Source organism: Chiloscyllium punctatum, chromosome 5, assembly GCF_047496795.1.
Source record: "Chiloscyllium punctatum isolate Juve2018m chromosome 5, sChiPun1.3, whole genome shotgun sequence".
Lineage (NCBI taxonomy): Eukaryota > Metazoa > Chordata > Chondrichthyes > Orectolobiformes > Hemiscylliidae > Chiloscyllium > Chiloscyllium punctatum.
The window spans coordinates 39,522,704-39,545,046 of NC_092743.1; the positions used below are offsets into that span (position 1 = coordinate 39,522,704).

Sequence of the window (22,343 nt, forward strand, 5' to 3'; positions counted from 1 at the left end):
GATATAGCAAAATTCCGATCATTTGGAAATTTGGGCAGAAAAATGGCAGGTGGACTTTAACCTGGACACTGAGGTGATGCATTTTGGGAGCTCAAATGCAAGATGAAAGTATAAAGTAACTGGCAGGACCCTGAGATGCCCTCCGTTTCTTCCTCTCCTGGTGACCAAACTGGTCGGAACTGGTCCCTGCCCTCAACAATTTCTGCTTCAAATCCGCCCACTTCCTTCATACCATGAGCATCCACATGGGTCCCAGCTATTCCTGCCTCTTTGTTGATACGTGGAACATTCAATCTTCCACAGCTACACTGGCACCATTCCCCACCTTTTCCTCCGCTCTATTGATGACTGTATCGGTGCCACCTCATACTCCCACAAGGAGGTTGAACAGTTCATCAATTTCACGAAAACCTTCCACCCTGATCTCCAGTTCACCGGGACCATCTCGGGCAGCCCTCTTCCCTTCCTGCACCTCTCCATCTCCAGTGACCAACATAGCATGCACATCTATTTCAAAACCACCAACTCCTGCAGCTACCTGGACTACCCCTCGCCCAGTAAAATGGCTATCCTTCACTCCCCATTCCTCCACCTCCATTGTACCTGCTACCAGGAGGAGCAATTCCACTCCAGGACGTTCCAACTGGCCTCCTACCTCAAGAATTGCAATTTCCCCTCCCATTTGATCAACAATGCCCTCCAGGGCATCTCCTCCACTTTCCGCACCTCCGCCCTTTAATCCTACCCCTCCAACCACAACATGGATAGAATCCCTCTGGTCCTGACCTTCCATCCCCGTAATCTCCATGCATCATCCTCCGCAATTTCCGCTACCTACAATCAGACCACCACCACCAGAGATATGTTTCCCTCCCCACCCCCATCAGCATCCCGGAGAGACCATTCCCTTCGCGACTTCCTTGTTAGGTTCACGCGCGCCCCCCTCCCCCCCCCCCCCCCCCCCCCCCCACTGGAACCTTGCTTTGCTGCTGCAAGAGGTGTAAAACTTGCGTCCACACCTCCCCACCCTAATCTCCATCCAAGGGCCCAAAGGATTCGTCCACATCCGGCAGAGAGTTTCCTGCACATCCACCCACCTCATCTAATGTCTCCATTGCTCTCGATGTGGTCTCTACATTGGGAAGACAGGACACCAACTCATGGAACATTTCAGGGAACATCTCTGGAACATATGCCCCAAACAATCCCACCGCCTGTGGCCGACCACTTCAATGCCATCTCCTATTCCGCCAAGGATATGCAAGTCCTGGGCTTCCTCCACCCCCAAATCCAACCCACCTGATGCCTGAAGGAAGAATACCTCATCTCCTGCCTTGGAACCCTCCAACCACACGGCATCAATATGGATTTCACCAGTTTCCTCATCTCCCTTCCCCTCACTTCATCCCAGATCCAACCCTGCACCTTCTTGAACTGTCCTACCTGTCCATCTTCCTACCCACCTATCTGCTCCACCCTTCCCTCTGACCTATTACCATCACCCCCCCCCCCCCCACCTGTATCTACCTATCACTTCCCCAGTTACCTCCCTCCCAGCCCCACCCCTATCTTCCTATTTATCTCTCAGCCCCCTTCCCCCACCCACATGTCTGAAACGCCAATCGCCCTGCTCCTCGGATGCTGCCTGACCTGAGCACCACACACTCAACCCTGATCTCCAGCATCTGCAGTCCTCACTTTCTCCCAGGACCCTGAGGATCATTGATTATACAGAGAGTCCATAGTTTCCTGAAAGTGGCAACACAATTGGATAAGGCAGTGAAGAAGGTATATGTCATGCTGATTATCTTTAGTCGCAGCATTAAGTACAAAATTGGGAAGTCATGTTGTAGCTGTGTAAAACTTTGTGGAGGCTTTGGAGAGGTGCAAGAGGTTTACCAGGATGTTACCATGTGTATTAGTTATAACAGGAGGCTGGGCAAACTTTTGGATTGTTTTAACTTGAGTGTTAAAAGCTGAGGAGTGACCTGTTAGAAGTTTATTAAATTATGAGGGACATGGGTAGGATGATGTTGGAGTCATTTTCCCAAGGTGGACATGTCACATACTAGAATGCATAGGTTTAAGGCCAGAGGGAGAAAGTTTAAAGATGTTTAAGGCAAGTTTTTTCAAGCAGAGGGTTACCTGAAAATGGTAGAAGCAGATATACTAGCAATGTTTAAGAGGCATTTCACCATGCATGTGAACAGGCAGGGTATAGAAGGATACAGACTGTGTACAGGCTGATGGGATTAGTTTAGAGCAGCATCATGGTTGGCACTGACATGGTGGGCTGAAGGGCCTGATCCTTGCTGTACTGTTCTGTGTTCTACGAAGCCTTTCAAAATCAAGGCAGTTTGTAATATTTAAAATACAGCAACCAATTTAATGAGATGCTGTTTTGAATGATAAATATTGGCTAAGGCACTGGGGAGGTCTCTTTCAAAATGTGCCTCAGATCTATTCCTTCTACACCTGAGAGAGCAGATAGGATTATCACCACATTGGAAACATGACAATCCCACAGGAACAAACACCTTGGCTTATGTTTTGACTTTACTATTGGGAAAAGTTCAATTATAGCACCAGATCTCCATTGCCAGTCAAGGGATTTAAAAAGGGGAACCTGAAACTGCAGCAGTAGCGAATTTTTAAAGTGAATTTCAGGTGTTCGAGTTATCATCCACACTAATCAAGTGGATATAGGAAGTATAAAGATCTAACTATTTGTTTTTTTTAAAAACAGACAAAAGTAGTCTGAGAATAGGTTAGGGTCTTTTTATAACCACAAATAATAAAATGATTGTGGCACCTTGAAGTTCAAGGATGCCATGTGCAGTGTGTCTACCACTGAGCAATATTTTAAATCTCTAACCCAGCAATCTCGTGGGACTAGTTCAGTTTAGGAAACCTGGTTGGCATGGACGATTTGTGCCAAAGGATCTGTTTCCGTACTGTATGACTACAATCTCTCTCTCTCTCTCTCTCTCTCTCTCTCTCTCTCTCTCTCTCTCTCTGTGCTTGGTGGATTACGCCAACTGGAAGCTAAACTAGTTGGGTTGTAATAACATAATAATGTAAAAGTTTGGTTGAAGAAATCTGTAGACCAGGCCTGTTTGTGTTCATGTAGCTTATAATGGTACTGTCTCTCATGATTAGCTTTCCCACTTTGTTTAGGAGCAATGGGGGCTCTTTGTCAGATTTCAAAACTGACCTTCACTTAGAGCTGTGAAGAAATGAAATCTGGTTCCTGATAATCCTGTGGTGTTCAACATAGCCTACCGTGCGTTGCACAACTGGTGCTCTAGCTGACTTGTAATGTGAGATCAGGCCCAGTCATTGATCAAAGTAAAGATTTTGATTTAGTGTAGTCTGATTTGCGTCTCATGCTATCTCTGAATTTACCGTTTTGCCTGTTAATCTGGTCCTCTTGCCTTGAGTACAACTTGGCCCAGTACCTCTTCAATTTTTTTCCTCTGTGTCTTCGTCCTGCGTGACTTGCTCTGTTTCTCACTCTTTTTTTCTCTCACTCATCTCTCTTCTCCTTCCACACCTCTTTCCCCACCCCCCCCTCCCCCGCTCCTCTTCTGTTCTGTCTCCACTCTCTGCCACCCAATCCTGCTTGCACCATCTCTTGCTCTCATTTTTTCTTTCTTTGACTCCCACAGGTTAAGGTGGACATCTCGGTGTTTTTCATTTTGCGTGTTTTTCTATTTTTGTTCATTCACATGATGTAGGTATTGCTGGCAGCATTAATACTTATAATGCAACACTAACTGCCGTGAAGAAAGAGGTGGTGTTGAGCTGCGTGTTTGAACATGGTTGGTAAATGCACAGTACTGTTAGGCTCAACAATTGAGTGAAGAATTAAATTGTTCCAAGTCAGGATAGTACATTACCTTCATGATTCCATACACCTTGCTACCTTTACCTTTTTAGAGGTTCTGGGTTTGGAAGATGCTGTTGAAGAACACTTGTTGAATTGTTATGATGTATCTTGTAGATGGTATACACTTCCATCATTGTGTGCAGGCAATAGAGGGAGTAAATATTTAAGGCTGTGTATGGAATGTGATCAAACAGTGTGCTTTGTCTTGGATAGTATTGAGCTACTTCAGTGTTACGGAGCTGTATTTAGCCAGGTATGTGGCATTCAATCCCACTCGCGATTTGTATCTTGTAGATGGTGGGCAGACTTGGAGCAGCCAAGAGCTGACTCACTTGTGATAGAACTTTCAACCTGTGCTCTGTTTTAGTAGGTACAGTGTTTATATGGGTGGTCTATTTAACTTTCTAGTCAATGGTTATCCTCAAGGTATTGATGATGGAGGATTCAGTGAAAGTTATGCCATTGAACAACGAGGTTATAGTAAGTAGTCTCCATAGTCCCAGAGGACCACAAGACTCCTCTCTCATCCTAGAGAGTGCGAAAGACGATTGGTGGTGATTTAACCTGAGGGTCACCATGCCTCAGGCAAGGGGAGAGGTTGAGAATGAGGGACCTGCAGGTTCTCCAGGTTTGAGTTAAGGAAGAGAAATTTGAAGGGGAGGATCTTGCAATAAAGTTTAGTCATGCCTAGCTGACGAAACAAAAATATTAAAAAGTCAAATGTATTGAAAAGGTATGTATTAATTGGTGATTGTTAGAAGGGTTGGACAGAATATAAAACAGCAAAGAATGAGGTAAAGAAAATTAATGAGGGAGGGAATTTTTAAAATGCGAAAGCTAGCTAGCAATATGTAAAGAGATACTAAGAGTTTCTGCAGATTTTTTCTGAAGGAAGTGAATCTGGGGAATTAATAATGGAAAGTAAAGAGATGGCAGATGAATTCAACAGGAATTTTGCATCCGTCTTCACTCGCGGATACAAGTAACATCCCAAAATAGCTATAAATCAGGAAACTGAAGGGAGGGAAGTTACAATCACTGGGGAAGGGATATGGTGCACATTTTTGGAGTTGCAGGCTGATGAGAATATCCACCATGGATGTCATCCTGGACTCTTCCATTAAATTAGGAAGCATGAAGTATAAATCCTATATTCAAAAAGTAAGAGAGACAGAAAACAGTAGTAACCTATAGGTCTAGTTAGCTTAACATCTGGCATAGAGAACATATTAGAAACTTTTATAAAGGCATCAAAATGTGACAATTATAAAAGTTCACAGTAATCAGGCAGAGTCAGCATGTTTTTGAGAAAGAGGAATTGTGTTTGATCAACTTATTGGAGTTCTTTGGGGAAATAATGTGCTGTGGACAAAAAAAAAATTGGTTATACTGTACTTAGATTTTCAGCTAGAATTTCATAAGGTGTCACATTAAAGGTTATTGCAGAAAATAGAGTTTATTGTATTGGCATGCGTAGACAATTGACTCGTGAACAGGAAATTGGAGATGCAAATGGGTCATTTTCTGATTGGCAAGATGTAAAGAGTGGTATGCTACTCGGATTAGTGCTGGGACCTCAAATTTTAACAATTTATCTGAATGACATTGACAGCACTGAAGGTATTTATTTCCAGATTAGAGTAGTGCTGGAAAAGCACAGCAGGTCAGGCAGCATCCGAGGAGCAGGAAAATTGACATTCCGGGCAAAAGCTCTTCAGGAATTGTATTTATTTGCTGATCACTTGAAATTGCTTGAACTCTCAATCTCTTATATTTCAAATATCATCGTGTGTAGTTGCCTGGTAGGCTGTCAGTTTGCATCACTTTGCTCTCCTCTTCCCACCCAAGCTTCCATCCTGTGATAAACAATATGCTGCTAAATGTAGGGCATCGCAATTACTGAATGTCTGGCTTACAAATGCTTGAAGTTACAAACGGGAATAATTTTTAAGACCCCAACTTTGCTGTACTTGCGAACGATTGCTTTATATTGTCTTGCATTGTTTATCCAACTTGCGTACAAATCAACTTGTGGACAGACTCCAAAACAGAAACCGTTCACAACCTGGTCACTGTCTGGATTTCATCCTGCCTTTTTAAAAAAAGCACTCTGTAATTCAGCGACCTGCTGGGGCTTCTGAATGTTTGCATAAAGAGACTCCATGTTGCAAAGGAAAATATTTCACATAGTTTTTCGAGCTTAATTTACAGTTGATGACTTGTGTTATTTTACTATTTTTTCCATTTAATATGGATAATGTCAGAGAACATTCCAAGATGTTTATTAAGTAAAGCAGTTGACTTTAAAATACCAAACTTCCATTTGGTCTTTGGACTATTTTAATATAAAACTTGATCATAATGAAGATGACTGGTAACTTTGGTATGATAAAAAAAACACAAAAAAAACTTAGTTTTGTGAACTGTGTGCACGCCCCTCTGATCAGATGAGTATGCTAGCCTCATACCTCTGCTGTACTACACTACAAACCCAGAGGTTATTAGTTCAGATCCCAGTATGGATTAAAGGAAAATTGAAACCAGCTTGTGGGCTGACTTCAGTAGCTTAACTTTGGAAGATATCAGACGATTGTTTTAAAAGTCCTAATTGATTCACTAGTATAATGTCATTGCAATCAACCCTGAAGAGTAGACCCTGATAAATCACCGAGGAGAAAGTGAGGTCTGCAGGTGCGGAGGTCAGAGTTGAGAGTGTGTTGCTGGAAAAGCACAGCGGGGCAAGTAGCATCCAAGGAGCAGGAGAATTGACATTTCGGGCCAGAGCCCTTCATCAGGAATTCCTGATGAAGGGCTCCTGCCCAAAACATCGATTCTCCTGCTCCTCGGATGCTGCCCGACCTGCTGTGCTTTTCCAGCAACACGATCTCAACCATGATAAATCACCCCTGCTCTGGTTTTAAGAGTCCAATCCCATGTGATTTTGTAACTCTTATCAAGTCGTCTGAAGTGCAATAATAAACTACCCAGTTATAAATAATTAATATCTAATCAAAAATAAGTGAGGAAGAATACTTTCTTTTAAAAAAATGTTTATTCATCGATTGGACATTGCTAGCCAGGCAACCATTTATTTCCCAAAGTAGTTGCCCTTGAGAAAGTAGTAGTGAGCTGCCTTTTTGAACTGCTGCAGTCCATTTGGTGTAGGTATACCCACAATCCTGTTAGAGCTCCGGGTTTTGTCCCAGCAATGTTGAAGGGTTGTCAATATATTTCCAAGTCCAAGTATATTGAGTGACATGGAGAGGAACTTGCAGGTGGTGATATTCCTATATGTCTGTTGCCCTGATCCTTCTAAATGGAAGTGGCTGTGGGTTTAGAAGATGCAGATCAACAAACCTTGGAGAATTTTAGCAGTTCCTCTTGTAGACGGTGCACACTCCTGCTCCGGAGTGTTAGTGGTGGAGTAAGTGACTGGTACCACATCCGCAAACAATCCAGCTGCTTTGTCCACTTGCATGTTGTTGCAGCTGGACATATTCTAACAATTGGAGAGACTTCGTCACACTCCTGACTTATGTCTTGGAAATGCTGACCAGGCTTTGCAGAGTCAGCAGGAAAGCTACTTGCTGCAAGACTCCTATCTTCTGTCCTTTTTTTTATTTAGCAACAAGATTTATCTGGTTGTTTCAGTTTCTGGTCAATTTAATAATGGGGGTTATGACACGATGATGAGGTAGCTAGGGGGTTGCTTTCAGAAGCCAAATGCAGAATAAGAGAACAGTGGTCACTAAAAGAGTTACTTCCACTTTCTGTCTTATTGGTGATGGTCATCATCTGGCATCAGTGCGATGCAAATTTTACTGGCCACTTTTCAGCCCTCGCCTGGATATTTTTCGGGTCTCGTAGTATTTGGGCTTTGACTACTTCAGTATATGAGGAATCACAGATGGCGTTAAAAATGGTGAAGTCATCAGCAAATATCCCCACTTGTGACCTTAGTGTTGCAGGGAAGGTCATTGATGAAGCAGCTGAAGGTGGTTGAACCTAGGACACCACACTGAGGAACACATGCACAGACATCCTCCAACTGTGGTGAGTGACTTCCAACAACCACATTTTTCCTTGTGCAAGGTATGACTCCAACCAGCGGAGTGTCGTCCTCAAATCTCCACGTTCAGAATGGAGCACAGAACTGCAGATGCTGGAGATGCCCATTCACTTACCCATCCACTCACTCACCTTGGTTCCCCTGCTGTAGGAAAGATGTTGTGAAACTTGAAAGTGTTCAGAAAAATTATGCAAGGCTGTTGCCAGGGTTGGAGGCTTAAAACTGTAGGGAGAGGCTGAATAGACTGAGGTTATTTTCCCTGGAGCATCAGAAGCTGAGGGGTGACCTTCCAAAGGTTTAAAAAAAAGCATGAGCGTCTTGGATAGAGTGGAGTCCGATACTCGAGGGCATAGGTTGACAGTGAGAGGGGAAAGATACAAAAAGGGCAACATTTTCACACAGAGGGTGGTGTGTGTATGGAATGAGCTGCCAGAGGAGGTGGTGGAGGCTGGTACAATTACAACATTTTAAAAGCATCTGGATGGGTATATGAATAGGAAGGGTTTAGAGGGATATGGTCCAAATGCTGGCAAATGGGACTAGATTAGGTTAGGATATCTGGTCAGCATGAACAAGTTGAACTGAAGGGTCTCTTTCCATTCTGCAAATCTCTATGACTGTATCTGAAATAAAAACAGAAATTACTGGAAGAACTCAACAGGTCTGGCAGCATCTATGGGAAGAAAGTAGAGTTAAGGTTTGAGTCCGGTGACACTTCATTAGAATGTTCTGGTACTGGAGAGGATGTCCTTGCTGTTAATTTAATGTGACGGGATCCAGATTCTATGATTTCATTATTACATCCATCTGACAAGGCAAATGAGATCTCCATCTTGTGGAAGGTCTCTTAACCTGTTTGTAATATTTGCCTTATGCCCCACTCGAGCACCCTAGTATCATGGTGGTGTTGAGATTAGTTGAAAAGTGAATATGATATATAATAAGATTGGAAGTTATGTAAAAATGTACTTTGATGCCCAGTGACAGGTTCTCCAAAAGTGGAAGTAACTCTTTTAGTGCCCTCTATTCTCTTATTCTGCATTTGGTTTCTGAAAGCAACCCCCTAGCTACCTGCAACCTTTCTATTGAATGTTTGATCTTGGCCTATTCATCATCGTGAGGGGTACGTAGAAGGACCATACTGAAAAAAGAAAGGATGGTCATATTGCATACCCCCAGTAAACAAATTGACGAGGGGCCAGGAACTGCAGTTAGTGGAATTAGAAGGCATTGCAAGCTCAGAATTAAAATCTGAACAGGGCTGTGCACATTGTAAACTGGTCTTTTAGACTGTTAGCTAGGAAATGAGTAATGATGAGATGGAGGTTTGTAATTTATTGGTATAATTTGAAAAATAGGGGAAGAGTAGATCTTAGTTCCTAGTTCTCTAAAGTTTTTTATTTGAAAGGACAGGAAATCATTTTGAGCAGTGAAGTGGAGGCATTTCCAGGAAAGCATGTGACTTAACTGACGATCAGCTGCATTAGGAGCTAATTGCTGAATGTTTGCAAAGTTGGGTTTTAGTGATGGAGAAACCGATAGTAGGTACCTCTCACAGGTTGAATCCTGAAGAATGAGTCAACCAAACGCAGTTTTTTTTAATGTTTGTAGACATCTCAGGGTTGTCAAAATTGGCATCTTGGCCTTCAGAGTTGGAAAGAAGTCTTCTGGCCACAGACCTAAGCTGCTTCAGTAGAAGGGCCAGAAAGTGTCATTTGAGTAAAGATAGGAGTGATACTCTTCTCTAACTAAAAGATTTTGCAGTGGATAGATTTGAATTGTTTTTTATTAAAGTTGTCTTGTGTGTTGCTGGGTTTTGTTTCCCTTTTATTTAGTAACACCACATTAAATAAACTGCAAAATAAAACTTTTATGATCTGTTAGGCTAAGTTTTATTCTGAGATTGAACTTGTCCAATATTACCAGCAGTTGGGATCAAAATGATGGTGAGAAGTGGAAATCCTTGACTAAATTGGCATCTGTTTTATTTTTCCAAAACGTTCTAAATGAATATTCCATGTGAAAATTGTCCCATCCTGATTCCTGTATGTGAGTATATCCTGGTTATATTGCAACTAGTCTAATGCCCATAGGCAGCAAAGTAAACCAAGAACTGCAGATAAACCATGCTGCCCAGTGACCTCCAACAGTTTAAGCAAATAAGTTGAGCTTTTGCTCAGTTGTAACCAGGCAACCTAATACCAAGGACTGTTGAGGGGCTGTGATTAGACCCAGCTGATCAGACCCCATTCAGTTATTCCAAGTGGTTAGTCTGTTTGCAGAACCAGACCTTAGATCCTAGGTTGGGATTTATTCAACAGTATTAGAGCAGCTTTTATAAGCTTGCCTCTTGTTATTCCTGGAGGTTGCTAGGATAAAGTATGATGTCATCAAGATATTTAAAACTGCATACTCTCTAGGTACAGAGAAGCTATTTCCTCTGATGGGATCAAGAGGGTATAACTTATTCAAGGGTGATTCAGGAGTGAAATCAGGAAGCATATTTTTCATACACAATGCTAGTGGAAATCATAAACTCTTTCTCCCTTGAAAGGCTGTGTACTTTGGATGAATTGACATTTTCTTGTCTTAAACGGACACACTTATGTCAGATAAAGAAAATTAAATTTTAATCCAGATCTTGCATCCTCTCACTAAATGACCTCCCCAACAGGTTTGACGTATTAAGCAACCTATTCCTGTTCTTTATTAGATTACCATATAGTAAGAAAGTCTTTGTATTTATCAATTTCCTTTCACATTCTCAGAATCATTGTGCATCATTATAATCAATTTTTTAGCCTAACACTGCAGCTAATCTGTCGCAACCAGCAGTGAGCTGAGTAACCAGTTAATCTGTTTGGACAAAGTTGGTTGAAGGGCAGAATAAGAATATATATAAATTTCTTAAAAATGATGGTGTGGCATCTTTAGCATTCAGCAAGGAAAGGGAAGAAAACCTCTCAAACGTCCTACACAATACACCATTGATATCTCCACTGGATTATATCTACACTTGCATCTCTGAAATGTAACTTGAAAGCATAACCTTAAGACTCCAAGATAGTTGGATGTTAAGCAAGGAAAGGATCATGTTCTTATTGTGTTGTCTACTTTGGTCAGGTATCCTGCCAACGTCCTGCTTCCCACATAAAAGAATGATAATATGGACTAAGGTTTTGAAGTATAGCCAGGTCGAGGAAAACTTCTTCAAGAAGCTTGCAAAAGAAAGATTCTATTTCAAGATATCTACTCTTAATTACTACACCATCATTCATAGGACAAAAAAAATCTATGTATGTGAATGGTGGGAGAGGAAATGTTTTGGGTTAATTAATGATACCATCATCACTTGCAATATTCCATCACACTATACTCTTGGCAATTGTAGAATATCCTATTTAATTTTCTTTTTAAATCAGGGACTGATTAGGGCCACCATTTTCTCCCTATCTTCTGTTGCTCTTAGGTGGTGGTGCTGAACCACTGCATTGAGCCACAGTCAACTGACTAATTTTATTGAGCCACGGTCAACTGACTAACTTAATTGACAGAGCAACTCCTTTGGTTTTGGACTGGAGCCCTTCATAAGCAAAGCCAGGTTAAAAATGGCAGGTTTCCTTTATCAAAGTGTGTTAGTAAATTCGTTACACTACTTGCTTCAGTACTATACTTACAGAGCTGCCAGAAAAATATTCTGTTTTATTAACTGGAGGGTCAGTACTTTTAGGAGAACAAGATGAAGTGCAGTCAGTTTGGTTGCGATGCTTCGGTTATTATCACTTTGCCTCTTTTTATGTGAAGAAGTTTCTAACCTTGTGCTTTATTCCATTTTCTTACATGGCTTGCTTGGTCATCTGCAACAGAGAAGACGAGAATGCAGTAAGATTTAAATAATGTTCAATTAATTATTATCAATCGTTCTGTTGGGGAGAGAGAGAGATTGATCCTTTTCTTGCTGTTCATTGAAAAAGATTTGGCCAATTTTAAGCTTTAGCCAAATTCAGAAACCTGGCTTCAGTGGGATGTAAAATGAATGGGGAAGTTTTCATTTTTTTTGAGGGGGAAAAATGTTGTCCTTGAGTTCATCAAAGCAAGAACAGGTTGGGATTTTACTCATTGGAGATTAGCAAAATGAGAAGTGTTATCAATGAAACGTGTAGGATTCCTAAGGGGCTTGCCAGGGTAAGTTCTGAGAGGATGTCTCCCCTCATGGGAGAATGTAGGAACAGAGGGTACAGTTTTAAATTGGCACTCCTTTATTCTGAGATTGAGATAAGGAGACATTTCTTTTTCTGAGAGTTGAGTCTGTTGGGAACTCCATGCCCCAGAGAGCTGTAGGGGCAGACTCCTTCTTGATCAGAAGGGAAGTCAAGAGTTATAAGACAAGTGCAGGAATGAAGACCTGAGTCTCACATTCTGTGATCCTATTGAATGGCAGAGCAGGCTCAAGGTGCCAAATGACCTCCTGTTCCTAATTTGGTAAGGTCTTCTAGTATATCATTGTGTTGAATGTGCTAGTTATTAGCCTTGAGATCATGAGCATGTTGAGCCAGGTACAAAACTAAGTAATGTTCCTTCTATGCTATCACATCATATGCTCGCAGGGCAGATATGGCATGGGTAAGCTTTGTTCATATGCGTCAAACACACTATAGCAGGTTGGATACAGTAAAGCTCCATCTATGCTACCCATCAAACACCCCCAAGATAGATATGGTTTAGATATCCAAACCAATGTAAAATTCATCCATCAAGGTACCTGAACTACCAAAAAAGTGTCAATTTATGTAGTAGTTTATGTCATTTGTCAAAACTGTTTTTTAAAAAATCGTCATTTTGCCTTGGGATATGGACTTTGCTGGCTAAGCCAACACATTTGTTCATCCCTAAATGCCCAAAGGCAACTAAGACCCACATTGCTGTGGGTCTGGAGTCACATATAGATGAGATCAGATAAGGACAGCAGATTTCTTTGCCTAAATGGATTAGAACTAGATGGACTTTTACTCACAATTGACGATTGTCACATGGTTGCCGCTAGAGCAGTTAGTTATATAAATGAATTATTCCAGATTTTTACTTAAGTCAAATTTCACCATCTGCCATGGTGAGGTTCAAATCTAAGGTTCCAACATTACCCTGGGGTTCTAGATTACTAGTCTAGTGACATTCTCACTATTTCACTCCCTCCCCTCCACATACAACAAATTACCTTTCAATGGAAGGAAAACAGTCAATTTGTTTAGCAAAAAATTGCATAAAAGATTAATCATTTGCATTTTTTAATGTGTTATTTAAAGGAGAATGTTGTCGAGGAAACTAGAGAACTTCTTTCACTGAAATTGTACCTTAGGATCTTTAATGTTTACCTGAAAGAACGGATTTAACTTTGGTTTAATGCCCTACTGAATGACTTTCACCTCTGACTGTGTAACACTCACTATGTCTCCACTCGTGTTGGCCTGAATTATATGCTCAGGTCTTGAATTGGCATTTGAAGTCACAATCTTTTGACTCTGGAAAGTTGCAAAGTTGTACTTTTCCCATTTGCCAAATCAGCCATCCTTTAACATCCTGAGTGAGGTTTCTCGATTACTTAAAATTACATCGCTCTCTAATTTTGAATTACTTTTAGACTTTGCATTCTTATTTATTTGCTTAAAATAAATAATTCATAAATGCCATTCAGATACTTCAGGAAGATTCTGCCCTGGGCTGTGCAGGGTTAATTGATCTTAGCCAGATGAACAATGAGAGAGCTTCTCAATCCCCTAATTCATGAAGGGGGAGATATGCCATATATGTCAGCCTGCTTGGCTCCTCCTCATTGCAATCGCTATTGTTATTATGCAGTTCCACTAATATTTTCCAGTTCCTTGGCTACATGATCAGTCCTCAGGTCAAGGCTGAGACCTTGACTGTATATATGGTGCCTAGCCACCATGCACAATCCTGCCCTTGTCTGTCCACATCCACTTTCTATTAGCAAGGTGATCACTAGGTAGCCATTCAGAGTAAGAACCCTCTGTACCTCATGGGTAATTGAGTGAGCAAAATCATCACAAATATGCACTGAACTTGCATGTGTCCCAAACTTTGGTGCACTGAACTTGCATTTGTCCCAAATACCTGCTATCTTGATTGACATTAAGCTTGAATTATATTGAGCTGCACTATTACTGAGCTGTACCTAAAGTTTGTGTAATACCATTGCAGGTTAAGCCAGAGAATCCATCGGTATTGAATGTTCTCAAGGGTCAAGTGACAAAAGGCTGTAGTCGCTTTCTACCCAAAGGCACCAAGGCAAAAGTCAACCTGGAGGACCAAGGGCGACAGAAAGTGTCTTTTACCTTCAATGTAACAAAGACCTTACGAAATAGGTTCCAAAGTGCCATTGGAAGTGAACTGGATGAAGTCAAGATCCCACCTCTGACATTGCCTCCGATTTCGGTGAAAGGGAGCCAGGACAATAAAAGTGACTCTGATTCAGCCGATGCTACTGAGACCACTACCTCACCGCCAAAATCCAAGGTAGAGTGGAGTAAGGTACATTTCAAGAAGAAGCATCTCACCGATGCAGCTAAACCTGCAGGTTTGCAGGACAGGGAACCATGCAGCTCATCAGTGGAGGAGCCTATGGATGTAGCTGCCAAGAAGGATTGTACAGGAGGAACAGAAACTGTGACTAAGGTGGCTGCTGAACCAAAACCATCAAAACAGAATCTTAGTACATCCCACATTGGGAAAGGTGATAACTTGGAGGAATTTAAGAATGTCTCCTCATCTTCGGAAAACGATGAGCTTAGGAAGGTTACCCAAGCAGAGGAAGCAGTGCATGCACAATCAGCTGGCTCAGAGTCTGATGGGGATTTATTAAGGAGGTCGCAAGAAATGAGAAACACTGAATCCGATCGAGATGTTAAGAAAAATCTAATTTCTTCCAAAGTGGATGACGTTGAAAAAGCTTTCTCTCATTCCAAGTCTGATAGGGATAAGAGGAGCAGTGGCCGTTCCAAGTTGGATCGAGATGTTAGAAGAGCTTCATCCCGCTCAAAATATGGAAGGGAGGAAAGGGTCAGTTCTTCTCGATCCCGTTCTGAAAGAGACTCGCGGATACCCTCTTATTCAAAGTCAGATCGTTCAAGGACATCTTATTACCGCGATAAGGATCGAGGATATCGTAGAAGTTCACCTTACTCAGAAAGGAGCAAATTTTCACGTTCCAAATTAACATCAGATTTAAGAGATGCTTCCTCTTGTTCAGATTCTGAAGAAGATTCTAGAAGATATTATCCTAGATCAAATGATTTGAGGAGGGCTTCGTTGTGTTCTAAATCATATAAAGACTCTCGGAAGTACCAAACACGGTCAGACAGAGACCTGAGGGCAACTTCATCCTGCTCTGAGTCAGAAAGAGAGTCTAAAAGGACTAAATCTCACTCTAAATCAGATAAAATGTCCAGAGCATCAGCTTCCTGTCATGAGACAGAAGGCTCTAAAATAAATTCTCCTGAACCAGAATTAGATTCCAGGAAATTGCCCAAATCAGACAGTCATTCAAAGGTATCTTCACTTCATACAAAGTCGTCGTCATCTTGTCATAAACCGGAAGTAGTTAAAACCAACTCATCTGACCTGGAATTAGATTGCAGGAAAATCACCAAATCCGATGGTCTTTCAAGGACAAGTTCATCTCATTCCAAATCTGTAACCTCTTGCCATGAAGTCATAGTAAAGAGGGATTCCCCTGAGTTAGAAATGGACTCAAAATGTTTTAAATTGGACAGTACCACCAGGGCACTTCCACCTCATTCCAAGTTATCTACTTGTGGAACAGCTCAAGGTGACTGCCCAGAGCTAGAATCAGATTCCAGAAGAAGTCACAATCCAGATATTAATTCGAGGATATCGCCTTTACATTCTAAATCAATTGCTAACTGTGAAATGGAGGTGGTTAAAATGGAGTCTTCTGACCCAGAATTGGACTCTTGGACTAAAAGTAGACTAGATAAGAATTCAATGGTAGCTTTATCACATTCTAAGTCAACGACTTGCTATGAAATGGAGGTGGTTAAAATGGGCTTTGCTGAGCCAAAATTAGACCCATGGACAAACAGGTTTGACAAGTACTCCGTTGTAACCCAATCTCATTCTAATCCAATGACTTGCTATGAAGCGGAAGTAGTTAAAATGGAGTCCTCTGAACCTGAACTCAAATTGGACTCTTGGAAAAGCTGTACATTGGACCGTAAGGTGAGAATACCTGCATCTAGTTCCAGGTCCTGTAAAATGAGGACATTGCCTCTTTATACATCTGACAAAGAATTAAGGAGGATTTCGTGTTCTGAGTCAGAAGATGAATTCAGAGAGTTTCCTGAACTGCACAAGTCAGGAACAATACAGACTATTTCTAGATCAGATCAGATTTGTTCCTCATTTGATCACCAATCGGACAATTATGTAAGCACCTCACCATATTCCACATCAGACTTACCAAGTGTGTTCTGCCACTCAAGATTCACTATGGATATAGCTGGAAATTCCCCTGATTCTAAATTAGATAGACCTTTAGCAAAGGTTTCATCTAATTCCGAATCGGAGGAAGAACAGGGATCTTTACCTCTTTGCGAAGCTGATTTGATGGTTTCTTCTCATTCACATTCAAATGAATTGCTGTCCTTGCCCCATTTCATAATTAAGGATTTGAACACCTCCCCTCATTGCAGTTCTGATGAGATTAAATCCTTGGTCCACACAAAACTGGAGCAGTTCAGCACTTGGCACTACTCCAAGGAGAAGGAGATTTTGCCTTGTCCCAAACAGGATGAAGCTGCATCCATGTCCCATTCAAATTCAGATCTAGCAAGGACTATTTTGGCAAATACCAAAAGTTGCATAAATGAAGTTAAGCACATAGGTGACAAACCAACAGAAACGAGGGATGTCGATAGTCGAAGGGAACAACACACCAGTGAAGGAGATGAATTGAAGCAAGATAGGTTATTTCAAAATTGCAAAAATAAACCACATACAGATGTTAGTGACCAGAATTGGGATTCATTTGACAAGGTTAGATTGTACACAGATTTGTCCAGTCACCTTGCTTCCGAAATGCAGGAGTCTTCAGAAGTGAGGACCCAAAATCTGTCAATTAATAATGAAGGTACCTCATTTTCTACCAGGCCAGATAGTTCTGTTAAAGTAGAGCCAGAGCAGTCAATGGAAATCTTTCAAGATGATGAAGAGACCGATGATGAGATGGCTGGGGAGGTGAACACTGAAAGACCTTTGAGTGTGACCAACCTGCTGAGCTCAAATGAAGCAGAGCATAGTTTAAAGACTTACAGAACCAAATCTGATTGTGATAGTAGCTGCATGAAGACAGAATATAGCAATGCAAGTTCTGAAAATGAAGAAGGCTTAGAGGTTGTCAAGAGTAGCAGTGAGCAGGAGAGTGAAGAAAGTGAAACAAGCTCTGATTCTGATGATAGTGGAGTTCCCAGGAACCGTTTGCAGTCTGTTGTGATCATTCCCAAGAATTCTACATTAACATTAGAAAAGAGTTCATCATCCTCTCCATCCTCCTCTTCCTCTACCAGAAGCAACCATCAGGAGAAGAAGCATTTGAGCATTGAAGGAGGTCAGAGAGAAGCAGAAGAAAAATTCTGTCAAGGACATCATCAACCAAGCAGTATTCAACTTGGAAGTGACCCCCAGGAGTTAGCTGGTGGCCAGATTCCCGATGATGAAGACGTTCAGGGCAGCCAGTTATTCTCCCCTATAGCAGCAGAGGACCAACCACCGGCCTCTTCAAGTCAGATCTCCCCCATTACTGAGGCCTGCAAAAGCAAGAAACAGCAATTGTCAAGTGACAAGGCAGACAGTACCAGTCAGCCTGATGGGTTTTCACCGGAACAAAATCAGCTTCCACGACCAGATGAAAAACCTGGTTGTGTGGAGTCTCCACATGTGGATGGATCTGCAGAGCAACACCATCACCAGTTGCTTGGTATCTACTTGGACAGTCCTGTGTCTGGAGAGAACATTGCTCAGCCATCTGGTGGGTTAGAGAAAAGTCTCGAAGAAAAGCCAGACAGTGGGCAGGCTGTGCCTTGGTTGCAGCAGCAGGCCCGAGATGAAGAGTCACTTTGTAGTCCAGAATATGTTGTTGACAGCCATGACTGGGACCTCTGTCAGCCAGAGAAGCCAAGCAGCAGTTACCAACAACCAGATAGCAGTTATGGACTGTGTCTGAAATATGAAAATCAAACAGAAGAAGCAGATTTACATGATCAAAGTAGTTGCTGGCAAGCTAGCAAAGCCAATTACTGGGATCCCAGGTTGCACTCCAAGTCAGTGTTGTATAGCAGCTATCAGTTGAGTCAAGATATTTCGGGCTCCGATGTTCAAGGGCAGGTGCAGCCTGACTCCATGACTGATGACTTTGCAAGCTACGATAGCTGGGAGGCTGTGGTCCGTGACCCACGAACTGTTGCCAAAGGTGTAAGCTCTCTACAGGCTCATGAGATAACCAGCAATTCTAGTAAGGGGACCACTCTGGTGTTGAAGGCCAGTGACTCAACAGCAGACAAGGAGCCAAGGGCCAAAGGGTCAGAGAAAAGGTTGGAAGATGAGCAGGGGGACTCCCAGAAGGCGCAGCAAGAGGATATGGACACTGATTTGGAAAGTGATACCGACACACGGGACTGTGAGCAAGTGAGCACTGAGCTGGATTCACGTCCCATGTTGCCCTGCAAAGAATGGGTCTCACTAGTGTGCAAGATGGAAGACTTCAAAAACACTCAGTGGTGGAAGGAACAGTCAAAGTTGGGATTAATGCCACCTTACTTTGAGCTAATTGAAGAGAATTTGTATTTGACAGAGAGGTAACAACTTTTAAATACTCTTTTTATTAAACAATAATTCAAATTCTACCATAATGGAGATTATTGGTGTATCCTTAGTGGAAGTTATGCAAACCTTTATCAATGAGAATTTAAGGATCAGCTATAAAATTATGTTAATTCTAGATACTACATTCTTGGAAGGCTATCAGATCCTTGGAGAAAATGCAGATGAGATTTGTTAGAATTATACCAGAACTGAGTATACATTAGTTATATGAGGAGACAAGCTGGCTTGTTCACTTTAGTGCAAGAATATGGCGATAACTAAGTAATGGCATTGGCAATTAGAGAAAACCGATCCAATTGCTAAGGAGTGTTTTGACCTGCAAATACTGTTTTATCATTAATGGGAAACAGTGCAAGATGATAATATTAAATTAATGCTTGGAACTAGGCAACTCAGACAAGGTTGGCATGGCATTTATTGTTCATCCCACACTGTCCTGAGATGGCGGTAGTGGTCCTTCCCCTTTTGAAGAAACTGTGACATGAGCTGAGCACAGATTAGGTAAATCTAGCAGGTTAGCTTCACTGCCAGTGCCACTCTCAAATTCGTAATGACATGGTTGGTTTAAACTGGTACTTTCTATGCTGATAGATCGGAACCATAACCGACTTCATGACTTTACAACCTCCTAAGATACTTTGCTACCAATTTTTGGAAGATAATCAATTGAAGTGCAGTAACTTGGTGTGCATCAAGTCCCACAAACAGTATTGTAGTGATTTTTTTTCAGTGAAGCTGGCCAAAAGATAATTATAAGCCAAGTCTCATGTTCTTCAAATAGTGCTATTGGGCATTTTACATCACTCTGAAAGGGAAAGTGCTACCTCAGGTTCATGTGTTCAACAGTGCAGTAACCCTCCAAACTGCACAATAGATTACAGAAAAAAAATTTGTTTTGGGTGTTATGATACATCATTGATGCAGATAGAACTTGAACCTGGAGTTTCTTGTCTAGAGGTAGGGAAGCTTCACGTATGCTAAAATGTGAGGGCTGGGATTTGAATCAACAAGCTTCTGACTGTATTCCCATTGAATCAGAGTTGACATCAGGTATAGTTAGTGTTGTTCTCCATGGGGCAACATGGCACAGAATCTCTCCTTTTTTAGTTTTTTTTCCCAACTTATTTTATTTTAATAATATCATGGAGGTGCACAATGCTGCTGCTCTTCCTTTAATACTGTCTTTTTAGTCAGCCAAGCAGTGAGGGCCTTGCTGTCCTCCAACCCCCATTCCCTTATAGTCAAATATCATTAGGTACTACATTCCCTGCATGCTCACCCCACCACGTCCACTTTAATTCAATTGCCTATTGTACTCCATTCAATTTGTTTTGTTTTGTGTTATTCATTAACAATGCAATAATTCTATGTTACATGTTACTGCCACTAGAGGTTCCTAATGAGCCTTGTAGCAATTCCCACAGATAAGTGATACAAAGAATAGTCTAGGAAGTAGATTTTAAGGGAACAAAGAGAAGTCAGAGGCAGAGAGGTCAGGGAAAGTATTTTAGAGTCCAGCTGAAAACTTGGCCTCAGTTGATGGAACAGCTAATGTCTGAGTTACCCAAGGTCGAAATTAAACAAATGCAGATATTGGAGGATAGTAAGACCTGAGGGAGGTTAGAGATAAAAGAGGACTAAGGCCTTGGGAGTAATTTGAAAATGGATGTGAATTTTAAAACTGTGACAGGGCCAATTTAAATCAGTGGTGATATGGAATGGCACTTGGTGCGAAAGGGTACAGCAAAGAGTTTTGGAGTGTGTTGATTGTAGGATTTAGGAGACCAGCCTGTCGTACATTAAAATAAAGATCACATAACACCAGCTTATAGTCCTACAGGTTTATGTGGAAGCACTAGGTCTCGGAGCACTGCGCTTCAAGCACCTGATGAAGGAGCAACACTCCAAAAGCTACTGCTTCCACATAAACCTGTTATAGAGTCAGAGATGTACAGCACAGAAATGGACCCATCAGTCCAATCCGCCCATGTCGACCAGATATCCCAATCCAGTCTAGTCCCACCTGTCAGTACCCGGGCCATATCCCTCCAAACCCTTCCTATTCATATAACCATCCAGATGCCTTTTAAATGTTGCAATTGTACCAGTCTCCACCACATCCTCTGGCAGCTCATTCCATACACGTACCACCCTCTGTGTGGAAAAAGTTGCCCCTTAGGTGCCTTTTATATCTTTCCCCTCACACCCTAAACCTATGCCCTCTAGTTCTGGTCTACACCACCCCAGGGAAAAGACTGTCTATTTATCCTATCCATGTGTCTCATGATCTTATAAACCTCAATAAGGTCACCCCTCAGCCTCCAACACTCCACTGAAAACAGCCCCAGCCTGTTCAGCCACTCCCTATAGCTCAAATCCTCCAACCCTGGCATCATCCGTATAAATCTTTTCTGAGCCCTTTCAAGTTTCACAATATCTTTCCGATAGGAAGGAAACCAGAATTGCGTGCAATATTCCAACAGTGGCCTAACTAATGTCCTGTACACCCTCAACATGACCTCCCAACTCAATACTCTGACCAATAAAGGAAAGCATACCAAACGCCGCCTTCACTATCCTATCTACCTGCGACTCCACTGTTGGACTATCACCTGGTGTTGTGTGATCTTTAACTTTGTCCATCCCTGTCCTCCAAATCATGCATTAAAATAGTTAAGTCTGTTGGTAACAAATACGCAAATAAGAATTTCAGATGACTGAGCTGGAGCAGAGTCTAGCGGTATTATGAAGGTAGAAAACAGGCATCATAGCAGTGACCCAGCTGTGTGATCAAAACCTCATCTCAACATCATGTCTGGTGTGAAGTTTACAAACAGTCTGCTTCAGACTCAGTTAATCACCAGAAAGAGATGAAATTGGTAGTTGGAGAATAGAGTTTGTGTCAGAGATTGAAGGTGATAGCTTCAGTGTTCTTAGTATATAACTGGAAGAGACTCCTGCTTATCTGGTTGGGCAGTCAGTTTGAGTTTAGTAAAAGTGAAAGAGTTGGCGATTGCACTGGGATGGAGCTGAATGTTGCCTGCTTGCTTGTTAAAAATGGCGCTATATTTAGATATCACCCAGGTTATTGAGGAGGAGTGTGTCATGGATAAATGCTTGGACGGAATCTGAGTTAATTGTACAGGAGCAGGAAGCAAAACCATTGCAAGCAGTACTTTGGGGATGACTAGATGGGTAAGTTTGGAACCAGTCTCTGCCAGCTCAACAGAGGAGAGGTGTCACAGGAGGTTGGTATAGTATGGTTAACCATGTAAAAAGCTGTAGGAATGACAATGGGGGAACATGTACTTTGTTGTGGTTGTGTTCGCCGAGCTGGGAATTTGTGTGGCAGACGTTTCGTCCCCTGTCTAGGTGACCTCTTCAGTGCTTGGGACCCTCCTATGAAGCGCTTCTGTGATGTTTCCTCCGGCATTTATAGTGGTTTGTATCTGCCGCTTCCGGTTGTCA

General features: G+C 41.9%; 1 protein-coding gene across 4 annotated transcripts in view; it reads left to right on the forward strand.

Moving 5' to 3' along the window:
* Positions 1–22,343, forward strand: part of setd2 (SET domain containing 2, histone lysine methyltransferase) — a 126,190-nt gene that overhangs the window by 36,040 nt on the left and 67,807 nt on the right. For all 4 annotated transcript variants that reach the window (XM_072570096.1, XM_072570094.1, XM_072570093.1 and 1 more), the window contains 2 exons: positions 11,825–11,840; positions 14,178–18,847. In XM_072570096.1, the coding sequence (XP_072426197.1) occupies positions 11,825–11,840; positions 14,178–18,847 (4,686 nt within the window). The remainder of the gene's footprint in view (positions 1–11,824; positions 11,841–14,177; positions 18,848–22,343) is intronic.